This window comes from Herpailurus yagouaroundi, unplaced genomic scaffold (genome assembly GCF_014898765.1).
Source record: "Herpailurus yagouaroundi ecotype Mexico unplaced genomic scaffold, PumYag 139, whole genome shotgun sequence".
NCBI lineage: Eukaryota > Metazoa > Chordata > Mammalia > Carnivora > Felidae > Herpailurus > Herpailurus yagouaroundi.
The window spans coordinates 40,690,424-40,714,940 of record NW_024412394.1 but is presented as its reverse complement, the minus strand read 5'-3'; the positions used below and the strand labels follow the sequence as shown (position 1 = coordinate 40,714,940).

Below are 24,517 nucleotides of genomic sequence, written 5' to 3'. Positions count from 1 at the left end.
GTAGCTGCTCACTAGGAAACTGAAAACTTTTTGTCCAACAAGCTTCCCAAGTGATTCCTTAGCACATGACATTTGCCAACCTTTACCTAACTGATCCCTTATCCACTCTGCCAATCAAAGCAACCAAGAAATTTCATCTACACTAAACGGGAACAGAAAACAAAGCACTCGCTCCAATCCTCTAGGACTTTACATACGAGGCTTCGTTCAACAAATACCTGTCAAATGACATTAAGGCTATCTTCCATGCGGGGCTGTTTGTACTGGCTACTTCCAATTGGCCTGGAAAATCATTTTTCCTGGTGAATTTAATTATTACATGAATTTCTAATTGCACTGAAGTCACTAGACAGTGGAATTACAAGTTAGAAATGAAGCACAGACTGTAGAGCTATGTAACAACCTACGCACTTAGATTCAAACCTCTTGAGACAGGTATGTGACCTCAGGTAAGTGACAATAACAGCTCAATATCTGAGCGCAGTGTCAACACAGGGTTAACATGCCCATCAGGCAAGCTACTTCTAGAGGGAAAAGCATTCTCAGTGGTAATTTAATGGGCTTGTGATTGGCTTCCTCGAGCTGAACAGCACAGAATTGGGGGGGTCAGGGACTCCCAGATCTACAATCTGAAATGCATATGAGAATTGTTATCCTGCTGACCCCCTTTCATCCCTGATACTTTCTGAGATCTAAAAAGAAAAACCTTATAATTCCAAAAGTATATTTCAATCAAATAAGCAGCAATTCTGAATATATGAAAGGTTAAAAAAAAAAAAATCACTGGCTGCAATATGTAAAAGTTAGAAAGTGAGCTGTCCAAAATAAAATAATTAATAATATCTACTGCCTCCACATTCAAGAAATACTAAATACTGAAGAAAAGTGTGTGTTCTTCCCATTGTCAAAAGTACCAATCTGGGGTGCCCAGCTGGCTCAGTCAGTAGAGCATGAGACTCTTGATTTTGGGGTTATGAGTTCGAGCCCCACATTGGGTGTGGAGATTACTTAAAAATAAAATCTTAAAAAAAGAAAAAAAAAAAAAAAAGGTACCAGTCTGGAAGAGGAGATTCATAAGACGTGATACCAGATTTAAATCAGAAGCTAATTTCACAGCATCATCCTTAATATTAAGGACATATTATATACGGCATACTGGACAGTGAAAGTGTAAAACAAAGGATCTTTTACTCTCCTTAACATGTTTTCAATACAGTTTCATTTTTCTAATTCTTGTGATGTTTACAAAAATATGACTTAATTTTTATAGGTTCTGACAATAATGACCTATAATCCCATTTTTTCTGGTCTCCTTCAATTCAAGCCTATCTCCTAAGCCCTGTTGGTGCTCATATTTGATAATTTTAAAAGCCTGCCATTGTCAAATAAGGTTGAGAAAAACTGGCTTAAGGGCATTACACTCAGATGTTCAAAATGTCAAAGAGAACACCTGTTGGGAGGTCTAACATTTACTGTTTGATCAGCTATGGAAAAACAGAAAAACTAGTTGAAGCAGCAGCTGCCATCCCAGAACAACTTAATGCACTAATCAGAAAACGTGTTCACAAAAGAATCACAAAAAGAATTTTTAAGAACTTTTTCATAGGGGTTATTGATGGCTACTGATGGGTTATTCCTACTCGAATCAAAGCCCTTAAGCATTGTTCATTAAAATTCCTTATATATTCCTTCCATCCTTCATGTTTTATAAGAGTCGCTCATTTACAAGTAGAAGGAAAAACAACATAATGCAAAAAGCTCAGAACCAGGTTCTGGGAAGCTTGAGCTTGGGATCTGGCTCACTCACTCACCACTCAACAGTTTGGTACTATCTAACTTCTCAGAACTTCAGTTTCTAGATTATGTGGAGGACTAGATCCAGGTTTCTCAACCTCAGCTTTATTGACATTATGGGAGGGAGGGGCTGCCCTGTGCACTGTAAGACCTCTGTATCTCTGACCTCTACCTACTACATGCCAGTAGCAACCCCCTGTTGTGACAAACATGTCTCTAGACTCCTGTCTCCAGTTGTGCAAAATCACCCCCAGTTGAGAATCACCGGACTGATTCCAGCTCTGATATTCTACAAAATATATTCAATCTGATTTTCTTTTTTTTTTTTTAATGTTTATTATTTTTGAGAGACAGACAGAGGGGCAAGCAGGGGAGGGGCAGAGAGAGAGGGAGACACAGAATCAGAAGCAGGTTCCAGGCTCCCAGCTATCAGCACAGAGCCCAACGAGGGGCTCAAACTCACAGACCACGAGATCATGACCTGAGGTGAAGGCTGCTTAACCAACTGAGCCACTCAGGTGCCCCTTCAATCTTATTTTCTTAAATGTTATTTGTTAATAAGACACTGGTCAGCCTGCCAATTGTGAGACATGATTTTGATTTTTAGATAAATTAAAATACAATAACAACTTGTACCAATTCTAATTTTAGTAGATTCTAAAGTCTTCTGGGGATGAAAATTCACAAAAGAACATCAAAACAATTTATAAGGAAAACAAATGTAAATGAAGTATATCTCAATAATATTTTCATCCCATTTTCTAGGGTAACTCCTTCAACTGGAAAAAAGAGATAAAGGACACATTTAAAATCCTTTTATTTTATATTATTTTATTTTTAATCTAGTCTATTCAATGTGTACTTTTAGAGGCTCTCATCCACGTGGGGTGCCTGGGTGGCTCAGTCAGTTAAGTGTCCGACTTTAGCTCAGGTCATGATCTCACAGTTTGTAAGTTTGAGCCCCACATCGGGCTCTGTGCTGACAGCTCAGAGCCTGGAGCCTGCTTCAGCTGTGTCTCCCTCCCTCTCTGTCCCTCCCCTGCTCACACTCTGTCTCTCTCAAAAATGAATGAACGTTAAAAAAAAATTTTTTTTTTTTATATAGAAAACAAAGGGCCTTGTAATATCAAGAGCAATATAAAGTGCTTGACTTTTGGGAAGAAAGACATTTAAAGCTAACAATTCTTTTAAAATATTTTTTAATAAGCATATTAGGAAAAACGTTTACACCATCTCAATACCTGGTTTTACTCTAAATTCATGGAACATTTAAATATCTTACAACCTACGTCTGGTGTTCAATCTGCTATGAAGTCATAAATGTATACACTTCATAGGGAAAATAAATCACGTACTGCATTTCCCTCAGGAATTGCCATTATTTTACCAAGTTTTTGCTTCAGTAAAATTAGTTTCAACTGCCTAGAAGCCAAGCGTTCTTTCACAGATTGATATTCCTGACATTATGTCCGCGAGGATGATTATCACCCAAGTAATCCTTTCTCTGCAGAAGGTCACTTTTGCTGTTGAAGAGGTTAATTTCATAATTCACGTAAAAGTATTAGAGACTTGTCAAAAGATTTTTCCTTTCGTCCCCCAAATTTAAAACTTATACTGGAAAAGGACTTATGAGAAAATTAAGGGCCTAACGTGCTCATGATTCTCAAAGGACAGAACAATTGCTATACTCCTAAAACCCTTAAATATAAAGGAAATTGAAACATAAAGCAAATGTACTCCTCTTTTGAAAGAGACACACAATCACAAAGAATACCAAAATATGAGCTCATAAGGAACATCTAGCTCTTTCCTTTACTGATGAGGCCACAGAGGCTGAAAATCAACTCCCAAATACTGGCATATTATAGAGGAGAACATATCTTCTCCACATGCCTGCCCTAGTTTTCCTTCCTGAATCCAGTGTATTGAAGTGTCTGGTTATACAATTTCTATGATATTTACATAGGAAAACAAACAAGTGGTTATATTCGTTTTCCCAAGCTGCTAGGACAGGCCACAGTTGTGGTGTACAGGAATGAATATCGTAATGGAAAACCATCAAATCCCATGAAAAGGCAGATGTTTGGGCCAACAGACTAATTCAGCAAGTCCTCTGCTATTCCTTTTCTCACCTAAGTTTCCCCCAATAAGTGAACCAAAACAGAGCCTTACGAACCACAGCCCAGCAATGTTCACATTAATATAGAATAGTATTAAATAAAAACGTACGCTAAACCTGACATACCAAAGTGTTACGTGAATAAAACACAGACAATATGGAGAAGGACAATAATGAGGACAGATTTTGTATGACACGTGGAATCTTATACAAATGAAAGGATGTATGACATTCAACATAAAATCATACATACCCTAAAAAATCAACTACTTTTTGAATTGCCCTCTCCTACCCACTGCTTCCCTAGAACACACCTAGTTCTAACTGTTCTCCCAAGCAAGGGATCCCTTGCTTAAAGAGGCTAAAGCTGACATTTGGTGTGCAATGTGTCAATGAGGTCAAACTATCTATTTTCAGTTTTCAAACCACCCCTATTATTTTGTTCCATCAAAGGATAAGGAAGAAGAAAAATGGTTGAGTGGTGGTAAACTCACCCATCTGGATTGTCTGGAGTACAAAAGAGCTCTCTCACTCTCTCTCTTTTTTTAACAGCATGGTCCCTAATTACACAGCTCCTTCTCTTTAATATTAAGTAGCATTCAGCATCACAGTAGTAAGTCAGTAACCTGCAATTCTTCAAATTCTCCCTTCTGATGGAATTTAAAAGGCTCCTCGGCAGTTCCAGAGTATTGGTACCAGGCCAACAAGGACAGTGTCATTTCAAAGTGTAGGCTGCCACCTACCGACTGTGATCTATTCTCTCAACACTCAGCTCCTCCCCAGAAAGCTAAACAATTCCTTGCAAGATGTTCTTTGCTATGCCATTTAAAGCAATGCATTCAACTATATCAATAAAATCTCTTAAATACAAATGCTTTTAACTTCAAAAAATACAAACATGCCTCTGTATAGCTAAACACCCTGGCCTGTACTCAAAAGGGCAGAGAATTATTTTTAAAAGATACATGCCATTTTTTTTAATACAGAAAAAGTTCTATTTTAATATATTTCTCTCCACCATTCCCTTTATTCTTTACTCTTAAAAATTGAAGCTCACTCCTTCTCATTACACAGAGCTGGTGATTTAATTGTTCACATTGATCAACCTGGAATTATCCAAAACTTCAAGTCATAGTCCTAAAGTGCTTAGAAAAACTCACAGCACCTGCTGACAATAAAGCTAAAAAAGCTAGCCCTTAATTAGCTCAACCCCCTGTCGTAGAAACATAAATCTACAGGTGCCCTCTAGGAGTAGAGGACTTTTTCAAGTGAGAGTTTCTCCCTGTTTTAACCTTTTTAAAAGAAAAACAATCAGACTAACCAACATCATTACAGGGAGATAAGGAAATCCCCTCTCCCAGGCAATAGGCCACTGTCTTGGTGAGAGGGTGAACCACATTCACTTAATAAGTACTGCCAGACACAATATTAGGAGCTAGGGATGCACAGAGGACTTAAATATCTGTTGCCTTCCTGAAGTTGTCTGCTGCAGAGATCTGGTAGGGACGCAACTGCAATGCAACCTGCAATATGTGAAAAACATGAAATCTGAACAGTGAAAACTAGCACTTGGGTTTGCTTGGGAGGGTCAGGAAGAGCTCCAGAGAGGAAGCTTCTGAAGGCAAAATTGGAGCTTACCAAGTAATCAGATGGGAGAGAAAGATCCAAATGGTGTGTGCAAAGGAAGAGAGATGGAACAAAAGGCAGAGGCTCAGAGAAAACATCTAGCAATTCAATATGGGTAAAGAATAAAATGAATTAGGGGTGCCTGGGTGGCTCAGTCGGTTGAGCGTCCGACTTCGACTCAGGTCATGATCTCACAGTTCGTGAGTTCGAGCCCCGTGTCGGGCTCTGTGCTGACAGCTCAGAGCCTGAAGCCTGCTTCAGATTGTGTCCCCCTCTCTCTCTGCCCCACCCCTGCTTGTGCTCTGTCTCTCTCTGTCTTTCAAAAATGAATAAACATAAAATAAAATTTTTTTTTAAAGAATAAAATGAATTAAAAAAAATGAATTAAAAAAAAAAAACCTCAATGAATGAGGTTAGGTAGGTAGGTAGAGGGCAGAGCTCAGTCTTTTGTACATCCCACCAAGAAATGTGCCTTTTAGAATTATCACAGCAAAGTAGGGACTGGAGGGAGGGTGATTGCTAAGAAAAGGGGTAAAAATGTCCAAGCAGGGAGGATTAAGGATCTGAAAGTAGACCAGGGAAGCAAGAATACAGAGACCATATCAGAGACAAGCTGTGAAGATGAATTTGTAGGACGTGACTGGGGGTGAAGAATGAGAAAGGAGGAAGAGACTAGAATTCCCCCAGTTTCTGGCTCAGGTAACTGAATGGATAGTGGTATGTTCACTGAGACAGGAAATGCAGTGGGAGCCGTGGATTTGCTGGGTGGAGTTTGAAAACCGGAGTTTGGAAATGCTGAGTTTGAAGTGGCTGGAACACTGAGGTGAAGGTGTACCGTGGAACAATGAATACACAGATCTGAAGCCCAAGCCAGAGGTCTAGACTGGATTTAGAAAATCTGAAGTCACTTGTGTGTGAGTAGCGGGGGACGTGGATGAAATGCCCCAGACAGAATGGGTACAGTGAGAAGAGCACCATGGGTGAGAGAGAACCTGGCAGACAACCAACAGAAGACTCGCCAGCTTAAACAAGCGCTCGGCATGTTACCACATTGGCTAAGGCAAGACAGACTAGTGAGGGCTAGAATCTGCTCAGAAGCATAGCTACACCAGATGTAGACAAGACTAAGTAAACAAAAGTATAATTTGACCTCTGGTTTCCAGTTCCACATGCAAAGAGCTTAGAAGTAGTCACTCTGTCCTAACAGCAAGCGAAAAGCTGAACAGACTAAAAAATCAACAACTCTTGACCACAAGGCAAGGGAAGACACAGAGCAAACTGTTGTCCTCAAGACTAAAGAGACAGACAGATGAATATAGGGAATCTTGACTTACCAGAGCAGAGACTGACGAGCAAAAACCACTGCAAGAGCCAGTGCCAGGATAGGAAAACTTGAACTGTACTTGAGGAATTGATGGAGGTTCAGTGTGTACAAGTCTGAGAGTTAAAAATTCCAAGGAATCCAGTCAGAGAGAGGCCTCCACAGTTCTATGAGGCTCTCCTCCAGGAGCTCTGATAAACATCAGAGAAAAATCCCCTGTTGCTTCCAGCTGGGGAAGTGGACAAGGAGCCATTTTGAAACTTGCCACAGCACTCCCTTTTTTTTTTTTTTAATGTTTACTTATTTTTGAGAGAGAGCATGAGCATGAGCAGGGGAGGGGCAGAGAGTGAGGGCAGCAGAGGATTCGAAGTGGGCTCTGAGCTGACAGTAGCAAGCCCAATGCAGGGCTTGAACTCACAAACTGCAAGTTTATGACCTGAACCAAAGTTGGACACTCAACCTACTGAGCCACCCACGTGCCCCACACACCCCCTTCTTAAAAAGGCCTGACCTCAAGTGAAACCAGTTGACTAGAGCCTAATCTGCTGGGTATGTATAATTAGTGTAATTGACATGGGAAAAGGAAAATGGCCAACTCTAGTCAGCTCCATCCATCCTGTCCCACCTGACAGGGAAGAAAAAACACTTGTGAAGTTCACAGTCCAGAGGCATCGGCTCAATAAAGGACTTAGACCTATCACAAGGCTATATAATGCTTCCCATCCCCATACACCTCACTCCCGCATCCCTAAAGGCCTATGTACAGCAATTCCTTTTACCCAGTGCATCATGTCTAGCTATCAAGAGAAAATTACAAGGCAAACCAAAAACCAAAAATCACAATTCAAAGAGACAGAGTAAGCATCAGAACCAGACATGGCAGGGATCGGAATTACCAGAGCAGGAATTTAGAACAACCATAATTAATGCGCTAAGGGCTCCAGTGCATAAAGTAAACAGCATGTAAGAACTGATGGGCAATGTAAATAGAGCTGAAAATCCTAAGAAGAAAACAAAAGTATAATTCTATGTTTTAAACATTACTTACTATATGCAAATATACTCGGATATATTCAAATATGGTCTAGAAGTGCGTGCATCAAGATGAGTACCATTGTTTTTTTTCATACTTTAGAAGTATGGACAATTTTTATGTTCTCCTTTATGCTTTTCTATATTTTCCATATTTTCTACAATGCATATGCATTGCTTTTGAAATCAAATGTTTAAAGGTTTTTAACTTTTTTTAAGAGCTAAAGTTTGTCGGAGTCTGAATTCGCTGGAACTAATTGAGATAGTGTGAGGTAGTTGAGATTGGCCCAACCATCTCAAAATCCTGTTAGAAACAGGAGACAACAGAGGGACAGGACTCAGAAAATCAACCTGCTATAAAGAGAAAAGGACTTCCTGGTAAACAAGATGGGCCATGCCATGGTATCTTGGATCCAAATATAATATAACCTCAGAGAAGAGTAGAACAAGAAGGAACAACAATTAGGAAAAAAATATTGAAAAGACCCTCCCTCCTTACTTGCATGCACCCATGAGCTTCAGAGGGCAGTGGCAAAGGTAAGAAGAAAGGTAGGAGTCAACTCCTCCCCCTAAACATAAGTGCTTTGCTGACTTCCAGATCAGTTAAGACTCAGAGAAGAAATGAATGAAGTCAAATCACCTCAAAGTCACCCCTAACAATAAGGAGTTGAAATACATTCCTTACACAGCAAGTCAGGGCAGGGCAGGAGTGGGGGGTGCTGGGATGGGCCAAAATGTACTCTAACAGTTTGAAGTCTGAGTCAAATGAAGTAAGTGAAAGCAATAGACAGAAATCAATCACATGCCAAGCAAAAGGCATTGATCAGCTGAGGTAAAATATCTGGAAGGATAATGGGACCATTAATTTATGGGTCAACTTGGCTAAGTGATGGTGCCCAGTTATTTGGTCAAATACCAGCGTAGATATTACTATGAGAGTATTTTTTAGATGTGATTAACATTTAAATCAGTAGACTTTCAGTGAAGCGGATGAGTCTTCATAATACGGATGGGCTTCACCCAATTATTTGAAGGCCTTGGGAGAAGAGGCAGGTCTCCCAAACAAGAAGAAATTCAGCCTGAAGACTGCAACACAGAAACGCTGCCTGGGTTTCCAGCTTGCTGGCTTACCCTACAGATTTCAGACTTGCCAGCCCCCTCACTGTGTGAGTCAATTCCTTAAAAAATAAATTTCTCTCTCTCAATATAGATATAGGTAAAGGCATATAGATACAGGTATAGACATAGATTATAAATATACAGAGGTACATATACATACAAATAGATATAGATGCACATATAATACCTATATACACACACATATATAGATATAGTTATGCAGATATATCCTAATGCTTCTAATTCTCTGGAGAACCGTGATTAGTGCAGGTAATAAAAGATGAAATCTATTAACAGAGACCAATCAGGCACAATCTTGAACTAGAGGCAATGGAAGTGAAAATGGCTAAGGTAGACAGTAGTAAGAGATGAAAGCTTCCTGGATTTGAATGACATAATAAACAATACATTTAACTACGATTATTTTGGCATCCATAATATGTGTAATATGAACCAGGTCAGGGATGCTACAGTTAGAACACATTGGAAGAACTCTAGACCAAAGGATTCTATGGATGGAAAAAAACAAATGCAAAAACAAAACCGACAACTATTTATACAATAAAGATATGGCGAACAATTTAACAGGAATATTCTCTATTTTCAAGATACTTAAATAAAAGTTATACAGGAATACTATTCATATATAAAGATGTTAACTTACCATATTTGTCTCGCAAGCCAACAGTACATCTAAAGACTCCACCAAAGGCAACATCTTCACCAAATATTACTGAAAAACAATGTTTAAAGAACATATTTTATTTGATAATCCCTAAATCATACTAACAATGAAAAATAAGTAATTTCAATGTTTACATTTTAAAGCAGAAAACAGAAATAGATCAAAGGTTTCAAATAAGGGTTTCTAAACTTCAACATTACTGACATTCTGGACTGGATAATTCTTTTCTTGTAACAGCCTATTCTATACATTGTAGATATACAGCAGTATCCCTGCCCCCTATCCCATGGATGACAGTTGCCCCCCCACACACACACAGTCCTGACAGCCAAGAGTGTCTGGAGACTTTGTTAACTTGAGAGGAGGAGGGGGGATTAAAATCATCCCAACTGATTAAGAACCACCAATCTAGGATGTCATTTTGTTTTACCCATGAAGAAAATGAGGCCAGAGAAGTAGTAAAGTAACTTAACAAGTCAGAAAGAAAGCAAGAGGCAGAACTATGACTCACACTCCAGCCTCCCGAGTGTCTGGCCAGTGGTTGTTTTCTTTCATATATGGTATATAATAAAAGTCAACACTCTGAAGGGCTGAAGGAAAAATATCTCAAGCTGAGAGAACAGTCACAAATAGGAAAAGGACTTAAATCAAGTAAAAGGAGGCAAGTATGGTGGGACATAGTGAGCAAGGCAAAGAAAATAAAAATGGGTGTTCACAGAGGTGAATTCTATTCCTATATATGCACCTGACCAGCTCTGTGAACCTCAAGGAAACAATTCACCCTTATTTACTCAAGATCATTCTCAGATAGCATTCAAACAAAGCAAAATCTAATCATCCACTATTATAGTTCTTACTTCCTCCTAACAAAATAACCCGTTCTTCACTTGACCTTAAAACTAGGGATTTTCAGGGGCGCCTGGGTGGCTCAGTCAGTTAAGTGTCTGACTGTGGCTTAGGTCATGATCTCACAGCTTATGAGTTTGAGCCCCACATCAGGCTCTGTGCTGACAGCTCGGAGCTGGAGCCTGCTTCAGATTCTGTGTCTCCCTCTCTCTCTGCCCCTCCCCTGCTCATACTCTGTCTTTCTCTCAAAAACAAATGATAAAACATTTTAAAAACTTAATAATAAAAACTAGGGATTTTCAAGTGGAAGCCCAAGGTATACCAAATATATATATATTTATATATACTAATAAATATAAGTAAAGCCAATCAAATTTAGAAAACATACAGCAGGACAACTGTTTTTATATCAATGATTAAATTTGATAAGCTACTTATTTATTACAGTTATTTCCAAAATATCTTAAGTTGAATGACAATGTATTTCAAAGGAAAGCATGGAATCAAATCTTCATTTCATAAACAGATTCATAAATCTGAATGAAGTGGTACTTCCCATTTTTTTATATGCTGGAGAAACAGAAGTACCCAGTAGGTATTAATCCAGAAAGTATTAATATAATATCAAAACCACACATACTATGGGAAAAAGTTAACATGAAGATGTTAGATATACATCAGAACTAATTCACCATGAATTAATTTTAAAAATGTGTTAATAGCATGATCTGATAACCTTAATCATTTGATCAGATCTTTTAAAAAATTTCAGGTAAGTGTAATGTTAACCACTGAGTTCCAGACTCAACATTTCCAGCAAATTTTTGATTCTGAATTAACACAGCTACCGTAGTCAAGCAGAAAGGAATTTTACCTGCAGTAGGATCTTTAGCCAATGAGTTATCCAAGGCACTTGTTATCGCCTGGAAAAGATTCATTTTCTGAGTTTGCCCTATGAAAATTAAAAAAAAAAAAAAAAAATTTTAAGTAACATTTCCTACATTGTAGAGTATATTAAAAATAACCAGTTTCTTAACAGTTGATTACAACATGATTAAAATCAACATAGAAAAGAAAGTATAGAATATACTATGTGAATTTATTGGATTATTCACAATGATGCTGGTTCTGTAGAAATTACAAAAGCAATACAGACTTCGGAGCTTGACGACGAAGCAAAAGTGACACATATTAAACAATTAAAAAACAAGTATAAAAAAGGAAAAATGAATATAATCCAGTCACCAAGTGTGTGTAGACCATAAACAAAAGCCAGAAAAGATAACCAGCCAGAGTGAAAGTGGTCTGAGATTATATTCTGGACAGGTGTTAAGAATATAAAACCTAGGGGCACCTAGGTGGCTCAGTCAGTTGAGCGTCTGACTTTAGCTCAGGTCATGATCTCAAGGTTCGTGGGTTCAAACCCTGCACTGGGCTCTGTGCTGACCACTCAAAGCCTGGAGCCTGCTTCGGGTCTGTGTCTCCTTCTCTCTCTGCCTCTCCCCAACTCACACACACACACACACACACACACACACACACACACACTCTCTCTCTCTCTCTCTCTCTCTCTCTCTCTCTCTCTTTCTCACTCTCTCTCAAAAGTATATAAACATTGTGTGTGTGTGTGTGTGTGTGTGTGTGTGTGTGTGTGTGTGTGTATAAAAATCCCTGACAAATACACGTGACTCAAGGCACGTGTTAAATATGCCAGTAACAGCAAATGGTCATGGGCCATAAAACAATGAGGAAGGCTGGTGTTTAGAGAATACTATAATCCCATGCCTCAACACACCAGACTTGGTCCTTCCTACTGTCTCACTGCTCAAGTAGACTCTCTGCAAGCCAACTTCTAGTTCCCTAAACAGACAGATAGGATGGTTAAATGTAACAATACATGTAAAGTTAGAACAGTGCCCAAACACAGTAAGTGCTGAACAAATACGAGTTATTTGTTATTAGAATCTGGACTTTTCCCATGCCCTTCATCTTGACTTTGGCATTATTCTGAATGGTAGAAAACTTTGTTTAATAAAGTTCCAAATGTTGGAACTCAGAAACATCATACTGTAGAGCTTTAAGTCTTGGTGCTGCCCAGGACCTACAGACATCCCAGAACTTTAGGTCAGCTCCTCTCCAAAAGTACTCTTCAGGATGGAGAGAGGCTTCTGCCTGAATCTTCTCTCATCCACAGGCCATCTTCACATTAACCCATAGCTAGCCATGCTGGTAGCAAATCCCTTGAATACTGATAATTACCCTGACTACTGTCCCATCTAACCTCTGTACTCCTTGGTAACTTGCTGTGTCCCAAAAGCCAAGATCTAATTCACAATGTGGGTCACAACAGCTAGTGCTGTTGCCATCAACACTCTGGCCATGACACATGCTGGTCACTCACCCTTTTCTTGAAGACTCATCTTTGTCCCAAGCCCAGCCTGGATCCACAGCAGGCTCTGATCTATGACATCTTCCATCTCCCAATATCCACTGACGCTCAACCTTCTCTTAACTGCTCTGACCCCTTCCACACTGCTGAATGCCCAGGCTTCAAGTCTTGGCAATATCCACTCAAAAATGCCCTGCTGCCATCTGTGCCAAGAATAAAGTCCTGTTTCTACTCTTATTTTTGGTGGGGATAATGGGAATTCATTCAAGAAAGTACAGTACTGTTATGCCATCTACACCAAAGGATACATAAGCAAACCACATGTCTGTGATAACTTCAAAATTTATTTTTCTTCAGGCTAAGGCTATATCATTTAAATAGATGCTTGCCTTAAACCCTTCTCCATTCTATAAAAACTCTTTAATAGTGTTTATTGGTACCCAGCATCAGATGATAATGGTTTAGGGCAAACTTTTTTTCTGACTGCCATGATATTCCCATTCCTTCTCCCATTTCATACATTTCCTAAAGGCAGATTTCTTTTTTTTGTCTATTATGATTTTCATAGCTAAGGAGCTAAGGAGGATAAAAATGCCTAAACACCTAAGGTGATGTTTATTTCAAGTATGCTGACCATCTGAATTAATCCTGAATGCCTCCGAGACATCTTATTTCATCGCTATTCAACAAGTTTTAGTTACAAAGAAAGCAAAGACTTTAACAATAAAAAAACATACCAAGTAAATCTGGAAAGTATTGCTTAATTACCACCAAGAATTGACTCATCTTGTATGAAAACAAAGTATAAGAGTATTTAAAGGTTTTATTTCCATGTAAGCACAAAAACTTCTACTCCTGAATATTTTTCAAATAGATTCAAAATTTTAGGGGGTTGGATTAACTGCTGTTCTACCAGATGCTTTTAAAAGATTTAAATAATTTTAATATAGTAACATCTACTCCCAATTATTTTTAAAGTGGCAGTATGGTCTGTGAATGGGTCAGGAAGAAATCACAAATTATTCACAGGTAACATCATTTTAAATATTTATTTCCCTTAGAATTACTTATTCTCCTACAGGTTACATTAAAGACCATGGTAAGACATGCCTATGGTTCCTCATGACAAAGTATGTGCCTGTAGCACATGTAACTATGAGCACTTAAAAATTATTCAACACTGCTGCCCAATCATGCAATTACCAATATTAATAAAAAGCTGCTGAACCAGACTGACATCTCTTCTTTCCCAGATAAAAAGTTATAACAAAACAAAAATATACATAGCAGTTCAACTTCCCTAGTCAAGGATACAAGCTAATGGGCACCCATTGGTAAGACACAGCTTTATGGCTAGAAGTGAGCTACTCACTCGAAATTATCCTAAGTAGAGCATGTGAAAAAATAGGCCATCACCACTGCTGCAAAGATAAAGTGGCAGGTAATGCAGGGTCAGAACACAATAGGAACACAATAGAACATGAGCCCTAAGAGGTCAGGGATTCCTATCTGTTTTTGATCAGAGGTATATGCTTAGTGCTCATAACAATGTCTGACATGTAGCAGGTGCTCAATAAATATTTGTGGAATGACCACACAAATGAACATATGAGGCTGGTTCAATAAAGATAAAATCTACAAAGCATATTGCTAATGGACTGCTTAAAGAGAAAGAAATACAGTAGGATAAAACATCTACCAGTGTTACAATTCAAAGTCAGACTGCAGGAGCAGGGGAATGAGGCAGAAGTGATACTGCTATGGCATCTTCAGTTATTCTGAGTAACTACTCAGTATGCAGTAGCATTGAAGACAGAAAGAAGCCTTCCACACAGCTAGAGCATGTAAGACAAAAATGGCAAATGAGTGCCCGAGGAGCAGTCTCTAGAAATAAATCAGGTCAACAGCAGGGCATGTTTAACAGTAAGTATGTTTGTAGTTAGATCCTGAACAAATAAAAATACACAGCTATGGGGGCACCTGGGTGGCTCAGTCGGTTAAGCATCTGACTCTTGATTTCAGCTCAGGTCATCGTGGTTGGTGGGACTGAGCCCCCGTTGGGCTCTGCACTGTAAGCACAGAGCCTGCTTGGGATTCTCTCTCCCTCTCTCTCTGTCCCCCCCCCCCCCCCCCGACTCATGTACACTCTCTCTCTCTCTCTCTCAGAATAAACATTTTAAAAAAATACACAGCTATGATATGGAAAGTTAGGGTCTACTTTCAGAAACCAAAGTTTCTGCCAGCACATTCAGCACTGGCCCTCCTCGGAGCTGCCTAGTCCTTGATGTGTATTACAGCATTTTCATGTCATATTCCTTAGAAACCTCAGCATTTAGTGCCTAACACAAACACGACCATCAGTATATGCTTGTTGAAGCATGATGGATGATTTTAGTGGCATAATCTGGCATTAACCACACTGTAAAATGGAAAGATGCCTAAGAAACTACCTATTTTCATCCAACAGAACTTCTTCCACCCCTCCAGATGCCTGTTCTTCAGGAATCCCTTTCTATGTGCCAGAAATGTACCTCTAGCCCACTCTAATCCCTACTATGGGGTTTCCCAAACTCTAACCCATAAAGTAAGTTTCATGGAACATTCAAATATGAGAGACAGGACCTTTTATATTAAAATATAAATGAAGGATCTATAAACACAAATGCCTTTTTAAGATGCTAGTAAAGGGGGAGGGGGCTGCCACCGAAGGCCAACATTGGGAGGACCTAAGAAAGCCTTAAAGTTGAAGAAACTATGGCTAGGAGCCCTGGGTCCCCATCTCAGGGCACCTGGTAACTCATGTCATGGTATAACAAACTACAGTTGTTTCCCTCCCTTTAGCTGGACACTTCTCTCCTCAGTCTCTAAATGCTTTTTAAACTCTTCTGTATGCTGGTCACTCCCAAATGAGTATCTCTAATCCAGACTCCTCCTCTGAATTCCTGATTTATATCAACCATCACCAATTCCCCACTCGGGTGTCAGGCTTTTCTAACTCAGTAAGCACACAACCGAAGGCTTCATGTCTGCTCCCAAAACCAGTCTTCTGCATCTCAGCAAACAGCACTATCCTCCACCCAAGCAACCAGGCCAGAAATTGAGGAAGTATCCTTGAATGTCTTCCTTTTATTCATTCCTTATATTCAATCCATCCAATCCAGCTTCCAAATATACTATTTCCAACATATAGCTTAAAGTCTAGTACTACCAACCATGTCCTAATTCCAGAACTCACCATGTCTTTCCTGTTTCTGAAAAACATCTCCTAACAGCCTTAGTCAGCGCTGGCCTCTGTAACAAAATACCACACAGATTGAGTGGCTTAAACGACAGAAACTTATCTCTCACTGTTTGAGGGGTTGCCAAATCCAAAATCAAGGTGAGTTCCTGATGAAAACCCTCTTTCTAGTTTGCAGAAGGCCATCTTCTTGCTGTATCCTCACAAGGTAGAGAGATAATCTCTCTTGTGTCTTTTCTTATAAGGGTTCTAATCCCATTAACGAAGCCTCCACCCTCATGACCTAATCACTTCCCAAGGACCCCATCTCCAAATACAATCACACTGGGGATTAGGGCTTCAACACAGTAATGGGAAAATGATATATTCAGACCAGAGTACCACCTCCTCACTTCTACTCCTTCATCCCTCATTCATCAAAGAGCTGCTATAAGAAGTCCTAAAAAGCAATGCATGTCATATGTTACTCCTCTGCTCAAAATTCTTCCAAGTTCTCTGACTGCACCTGGAATAAAGCCCTACTCCTCATCACATCCACAAAGCCCTGCTTGATCTCATCCTTGTTCACTTCAAAAGCCCTATTTGGCACCACTGTCCCCAAGGCTCACCACCTGAGTCTTCTCTCAGCTCCACCACAGCAAGCTCCCTGCTACGTCAGAACCTTCACGCATGTTGGGTCCTCTGCCTGGCATCTCCTTCACACCTCCTTGGATACTCTTTCCTGATCGCTTAGAGGCTGGTCAAATACTAACCTCTTCTTAGGGGCCTTGTTAGGTCTCTATTATTCTCTTTCCCAGCACCTGAACATGTCTTACAGGGCATTTATTGCAATTGGGATTGATTTAAGTATGCATTTACTTGCTATTTTTCGTCCATCTCCCCCACTAGACTTAAATTCCACGAGGACAGGTCCATATCCACATTTGTGTTTTGTGCTAAGCACCTAGCACAAAGTTTGGCAGCCAGAAGAAAACTAAAATGCACAGAATGAATAAAGAAACCTACACGCATACACACAATGTCTAAAATCAGGGGCAGGGAGAGGCCCAGATGTGTTCTTGGGGAGCAACACAGAGCAATGAAGGCAGCACACACACTGGCATAATCATGCAGGCCTGGCCTGGAATCTGTGAGGCCACTGGGAAAGTTACTTAGCCACTGACACTCCATTGCCTACTCCATAAGACAGGAATAATATCTAATGTCTAGGGCCAGTGTGGGAATTCAGCGAGATGATTACTATCAAAGGTCAAATATTTAAGAGCATCTACTCTAGAATCGGGAGACCGAATCTAGCACAACCAGTACCAGGCACCAATAATTACATGACTTACCTCGCTGGGTCCCCCCAGCAATGCTCTGAGGCAAAACAGATGAAGAAAAGAAAGCTTACGAAGACTAATAAACCCGGCCAATCTTACAATGCTAAGTTGTAAAGTGGGGGGCTCAAATTTAGGCACGTTTGACTCAAGAACCCCAGCTCTCAGCTTCCGTGCAATAGTGCCCCAGAAAGTTGCAATTTCCCCAATGATAGCAAAAATGGAGTACGAATGGGATGAAAAATAAAGAGCAGAGGAAATACAGTAAATAATACTGTAATAATGGTGTATGCTGACAGATTGTGACCTTACTTATCTGGGTGAACACTGAGTAGTGTATAGAATTACTGAATCAATGTGTTGGACACTGGAAATGAAAAAAAGGTGCAGGGATGAGGTGAGAAACTAATAAGCAAGTTCCTGGACCATAAGTAAAGAAACTTGAAGGTGGGTAAATAACAGTAATAAAGGAGGACAGGAGTCTCTGTTCAAATGAGACACAAAAGATGCAACAAATTTGGGGAAAGCCAGGTTTGAGGTAGGGTTAAGAGCGGGCAAAGTGTGGTGTGAAGAAATTGTACGAATAATGCAAAAGACAGTGAGGTTGAGTGCTCAGGGGCATAGCCTCTTAGAGCAAACTGAGCACACCACTTAAAAATGAAGCCTGGCTTCACCTCGTACAGATAGTGTCACTTGGGGAAGTTTGGGTTTTTTTTTTTTTTCCCAAGTTTATATTTAAATTCCAGTGAGTTAACATACAGTGTCATATTCGCTTCACGTGATTTATCACTCCCATAAAACACCCAGTGCTCATCACAACAAGTGCCCTTCTTAATACCCACCACCCAAGTGTCAAGAAGTAGAAGTTTAACCTCTTTGTATCTAAGTTTCTTCATTGTAAAATATGGTTGATAATAGGATACCTGCCACGGCACTGTTATATGAGGATTAAATGAATTGCTACATGTAAGGCACTCAGAATAGTGCTTGGTACCAGGTGACCTCTTATAAAAGTGTCTTCTGTCATCATTATTATCATTTGGTGGGGTGACGTGGAGAAGTCTGGATGAGCAATGATAAAGAATAAGGAAACACAGTAGGAAGAGAAAAAAGGAAGGACACAGTTGGGGGCAATTCTGATAAGACTGGGAAAAGAGATACGAAGAGAATTATCTAGTCTCAAAGGTCCCAACTTTTGACATGGTTGTTTTGGTGCCAGACTAGCACTCAGACTAGCCGACCTCAGGATGCTATATTCTGCCAACACCGCCAATGCTATAGAATAAATGTTTGTGTTCCCCTCCCCAAATTCATATGTTGAAACCTCATCCCCAATATAATGGTACTGGGGCGAGGGGGGGGGGCTTTGGGTGATGAATAGGTCATGAAGGTAGAGCCCTGCTGAAAGGGATTTGTGCCCTTAGAAAGAGACCCCACAGAGCTCCCTCACTCTTTCCATTATATACAATGTCACAGTGATGAAACAGCTGACTGAGAACCAGAAAGCGGGGCCTCACCAGACATAGAATCTGTCAATGCCTTGACCTTGGACTTCCCAGCCTCTAGAACTGTGAAAAATAAATTACTGTTGTTTACAAGCCACCAGCCTATGGTATTTTGTTACAGCAGCCCAAAAGGACTAAGACATCCAATCAACATATCCAAACCTAAGTCATCCTCTCTTCAAAAACACTCTCCTCTCCCCCAGTATCCCTCATTTGTTTGAGCGATACCACTACTCTACCATCCTTTCAGCCTCCTGGGCTAGAAATGGCAAAGTCATCTCTGATACCCCTTTCTCTTAGCCCCCACGGGCAAAACAGCACCAAATGCAGCCAATTCCTTCGAAAACACAACTATTCCCATTGGCACTCCCCAAGTTTAAACAATTACATCCTCTCTCATGGACAGTACAACATCCCTCTAACTGATCTCTGCCTCCTTACTTTCCTAATCAATTCTATAAACTCTCCCAAGAATCTCATTCAAGCACACATCAAGTCACTCTCTTGCCTATAAACAATCAACGGCCCTCCACAGCCCACAGAATAAAATCTGAACCTGTGCGTAATGCACTTGGCACAGTGTCAGCTACATTAGCCACATTCAATCTTTTCTCCACGTCCCCCCCCCCAACCTTTTTTCTGGCTTTCCAAACTTATTTCTACCCCTCCCCTTTTTCCTCTAGATAAAATCACTACTTCACATTCCTCATAAAACCCTAAGCTTTCTAGCCTCTCTTTACTTGTGTTGTTCCCTTTTCTACAAATTTTAATACTGGAAAGAAGACCTTCATTCTCACAAAGAGGACTCTTCATTACCCTTGAACAACTGCCTATCTTTCTGAGAGCTGCCTATCTCCCCAACGGTGATGGCTTTCCCCGGTCACCAGTGAACAAGCTTACCTCACCTCAGGGATTTCATCATTCTTTGTCCTTATTTCTTTCAGGAAAAGACTGTTCTACCCTGGTCTTTGTGGAGGTAGTTCCTTTGTCATTCCTCACAGTGAAGTTTAAATGTCACCTCCTCAGAGTCAACCTTGCCCATCACTCTATTTAAGCAGTCTTTATCATGTGTCAAAGTAACCAAAATTTTAAAAATAAATCTATTTGCAGCATCCACGAAAGACAAAGAGTTATTATCTTCATTAATATCTTTAATATACAAAACATTAACACAAAAGTAGTGTGGGAGACTTTAAAGGTAGACATATTTGGGTTCAAATTCTGGCCCTGCCACTACTCAGACTTGGGCAGGCCACTAACATCTCTGAGCTTCAATTTTCCCATCTACAAAATGAGCATAATACTCTCTAGGTCACAAGGTTACTGTGAGGGTTATAGACTGATGTCCACCACACATGTGGAATATAGCAGTTGTTCAGTAATGGTACATAGGATCAGTATTGATAGAAAAAGATTATTACGCATACAAATTTTTCAATGTGCAAAAACAAGGAACATCCAATTCATAAGAAAAAAGAAATATAGCTAACAAATATCTGGTAACTATTCCTTAATAGAAATAAAACAAATATATATTAGAACAAAATGCTGTGAGCACATAATATCCAAGCATGTGTGCACACACACAATTCTGATACCAATTCCTGTGTGTGTGTGTGTGTGTGTGTGTGTGTGTGTGTGTGTGTGTGTGTTTTAACACACAGCCAAGCAATTCTGCAACACCAGCTAAGTCTCCTACAACTCACCTCAATTCGGACACTATTGACCTGGAGCTACCATCGGATCCCACACATTAAGGGTTCGGTCCTTGTAAGACTGTGCCTACCTCCCAGTTCAGAGGCCAGCTGCAAATCCAGGTCGTCACCTGTGCTTCTGACTGGAGGTCCCAACAGCCCTCTCTTTGGGTTCAATTAATTTGCTAGAATGGCTCACAGAACTCAGAGAAATATTTTACTTACTAGATTACTGGCTTAATATAAAAGGATGTAACTCAGGAACAGCCTGGTGTAAGAGATGCATAGGGCAAGGTATGGAGCTCCCACGTTCTCTGTGCATGCCACTATCCCCAATCCTCTATTCACCCAATACCTATTCACTAACCCAAAAGCTCTCTAAATCCCATCCTTTTTGGTTTCCACAGGACACCTCATTACGTAGGCATGATTGATCAAATGCATTCAACCTCCAGAACCTCCAGAACTGAAAGTCCCAACCCTCTAATCTCACAACTGACTCCTCTAGTGACCAGCTCCCACCCTTAGATGAACAAGGAGCTTCCAAAAAAGTTACCATCAGCATAACAAGACATCTTTATTACTCTCATCAAAAGAAATTTCAAAGGTTTCAGGAGCTCTGTGCCAGGAAAAGGGGACAAAGACCAATATGTATTTCTTATTATAAATCACAGTATCACAGCACAATCATGATTTTATCATGACACCCAATATTCACCCTCCTATACACACAGATGGAAATATAAACTGATAATTTGAACTATGCATTAAAAATCCATTAAACTGTTCATATCTTTGAGTCAGAAATTTCATCCCTAGAATTTATCCTAAAGAAATAATCTCAGATACACAAAAGATACATGAAATGTTTCTATCCACAAACGTTTCTATCCGCATTGTTTATAACACTGCAAAAGTGTAAAACAAAAGCATAATAGTAATTATTAAAAGTTTCCACTTAATAAGTGTTTCTTAGCAGACAAAACTGGGTTTGTGTACATTGTGCAAAATCGTCTTTACTCCTCATAGCAACCTGTGAAGTAGGTATTATTAGTAACTCCTTACTTACAAAGAAACTGAGCCTTATAGAGGGTAAGTGAGTAGTCCAAAGGCATAGGTAGCAGGGCCAAAACCAATTCTAGGACAATCTGATTCTAGGGCCAAGATTTCAACCACTGGACTACAGTGTTTCTACTCTACGGAACACACTGTCTTCGAAAGAAGGTTATGAAAATTATGCAATAATACAGGAAAATACCTCTGATTAAAGAATGCAGATTGTATCTGTATTAAAACTACAATTACAAAAAGAGGTTAGAGTGGAAGAGAGCCAAAGCATAAGAGACTCTTAAAAACTGTGAACAAACTGAGGGTTGATGGGTGGGTGGGAGGGAGGGGAGGGTGGGTGATGGGTATTGAAGAGGGCATCTTTTGGGATGAGCACTGGGTGTTGTATGGAAACCAATTTGACAATGAACTTCATATATTGAAAAAAAAAAAACAACTACAATTACAGGAAAATTTAATTCTACTAAACTAAAAGGAAATACCTGGAAGGATACACACCAAAACGTTAGCAGTATTTACAAATAGTAGTGGGTGGTGAGATTACTTTTTCTTACTTTTTTCTATTGTCCAAATTAATGTAACATGTGCTTATTATTTTTATAATAAGAACAAACATATAAACATGATTATCATTCTACCTGGACTTTAGTAATTTCACAGTTGTGGAAGGGGGGTGGGGGATGAAGAAGAACTGTATTCTATTCCTTAAGTATTGGGCTAAAGTTTCTTTGAAACTTTTTGAAAGTTTCTTTGAATTCAAGGTTCATCTTGTTGGTGAGAAAAACTTGCTACTCACCATGGTATCTACTGTTTCACAAAAGTGTGACACCTCTTAGTAAATTATTTCTACATGCATTATAGCCCATTGTTTAGAATGGAAGCTCTAGAATCTGAATAATTAAAATCCAAAGCAGAAGCTATCACTAACTTATCTGTGTCACCTTGGACAAACTATGTCAAGACCTCAGTTAACATTACTCACTTTTAAAAGTTGTGCTAAGCATCAAATGAAATAACAAATGTAAATTTTTCAGCATAGTACCTGCCTACAGTAAGCACTCAATATATGTTCACACTTATTATTCACAAGTACAGACACCCTTCCAAAAATATCACTCTAGCATGTGAGAAGTTATCAGACAAAGAAAAGGTAAAAGTTCCCAATGTTCTGATAATAAACACTAGATCTTTCAGAGATCACATAAAACTTGCAGAAGAAATGATAAAAGTCATGCAATTGTCATACTGTAAAGAGTTTGCTAGCGCCCTTCCTACCAATGAGTGCTAGTGGCCTCCTCTTCCAGTCACCTTCACCAATTATCTGCTCCTTTTGGCAGCCTAGTCCAGCACAAGCTCATTGCTAGGCTCAAATGGAAAACCTGGGTTCTTTCCCATGTCTAAGAACAACCTGTTTTAAGACCTTGGGAAAAATCAATTCAATTACTTAATCCTTCCGTTTCCTCTTCTCTGCCAAAGCAAAAAAAAAAAAAAAAAAAAAAAAAAGTAATAAAAGAACATTTTAAAAATAAGAAAAAAAATTTCTCTTTTAAATACCGCTGCCTGTAGTTAATGGCCCAGCTCCGGACAAACAGACAACACCTAGGGCCACGGCTGAGAAAGCGAGGATGGAGAAACGAGAAAAGGAGGGGATCCCTGGGCACCATCCCTCCACCCTCGACCTCTCCAGACCGCGGCATGCCCTCTCACCCAACTCGAGGGTTCTGAGGGGCTGCCTCTCGTGGGTTGCTCAGTCACAAAAATAGAGCGAGGTGGAAACTACAATCAAACCCTATAGTAGGGAGGCTCCAGAAAGCAGGGAAGGAATTACACCAAGATGCAAGGAGATCAGCCTGCCGGCCGCCGCCGACACGAGCAGGATGGCACTCCTGGCGAGGCGCCCACAAGCCTGGGAGTCTGGGTTGCACCAGGAGCAGACAGGGCAGCCCCTAGCTCACCATACTCCTGAGGCTCCGGGTCGGGCTGGAAAGTGAAGTGAGCCACCTGCCGCCTCTGTGCCGCATCTCCAGTGGCCGAGGCGGGCTGCAACAAGGCCCGCTGCAGCCCCGCGCCTCGCAGCCGAAGCAACCGTCCCTCTGTCCCAGCCGCACGCAGCCCCAACAGCCTCCCCGCAATCGCCGCAAACGCCGCCATCCCCACTTGCAGCCCAGGGTGGCGAGCTACGCGGCCGCACACTGCCGGCAGGGAGGGCGGAGCACCGAGGCGACTTCTACATTGGTTGGGTCTAAGGGGCGGACCCATGAAATAGGCCAATCCGAGTTCGGAATTCGGGGGTGGGGAAGGTGACGAAAGGAGGCCACAGGCGTTTGCCTGTAGTGCGCATGCGGCAGAGGAAACGGGGTGGGGTCGAGCGGGCAGGTGAGCTCCAATGAAATTGTTCCTGAAGGTGGAGTCTTCTCAAAGTCGCTGCGTGGGCTCGGGACGCGGAGGCGTGTCTGTAATGTGACTCGCCAGTCCTAGATTTGTTCTTTTCTGATGTCATTTGCATTGTTACCTCCGATAACTTTTTCATTTTAAGATTTATACTTTCTTTTAAAATGTAACCTTTTTTCTCCTCTTCTATTCTTTATCTGTATTATTTTATAAGTAAAAGATGTAAAGGGTTACTGATTGGCCTTGGTTATTGGTTTTGGGTTTCAGAAAACGGGGAATCACTGCTCAAAGCTTCCGCTCTTTTTCCATATCTTCCTTGAACGCTTAATAAGCATGTATACATTTTTGCTGGTTTTGTTTTTCAGGATTTA

General features: G+C 40.3%; 1 protein-coding gene across 4 annotated transcripts in view; it reads right to left on the bottom strand.

Annotated features, from left to right (window-relative positions):
* Window positions 1–23,965, bottom strand: part of BCKDHB (branched chain keto acid dehydrogenase E1 subunit beta) — a 212,508-nt gene extending 188,543 nt beyond the window's left edge. For 2 of the 4 annotated variants that reach the window (XR_005789850.1, XR_005789851.1), the window contains exons 1-3: window positions 23,711–23,965; window positions 11,417–11,494; window positions 9,676–9,744 (exon numbers count right to left, since the gene is read on the bottom strand). Coding sequence is in view for 2 of the 4 variants with exons in the window: in XM_040474023.1 (XP_040329957.1) it covers window positions 9,676–9,744; window positions 11,417–11,494; window positions 23,711–23,906 (343 nt within the window). In the remaining 2 variants the exon portion in view is untranslated. The remainder of the gene's footprint in view (window positions 1–9,675; window positions 9,745–11,416; window positions 11,495–23,710) is intronic. The other 2 variants (XM_040474023.1, XM_040474021.1) reach the window with 1 other exon arrangement.
* Window positions 23,966–24,517: the final 552 nt, after the last annotated feature.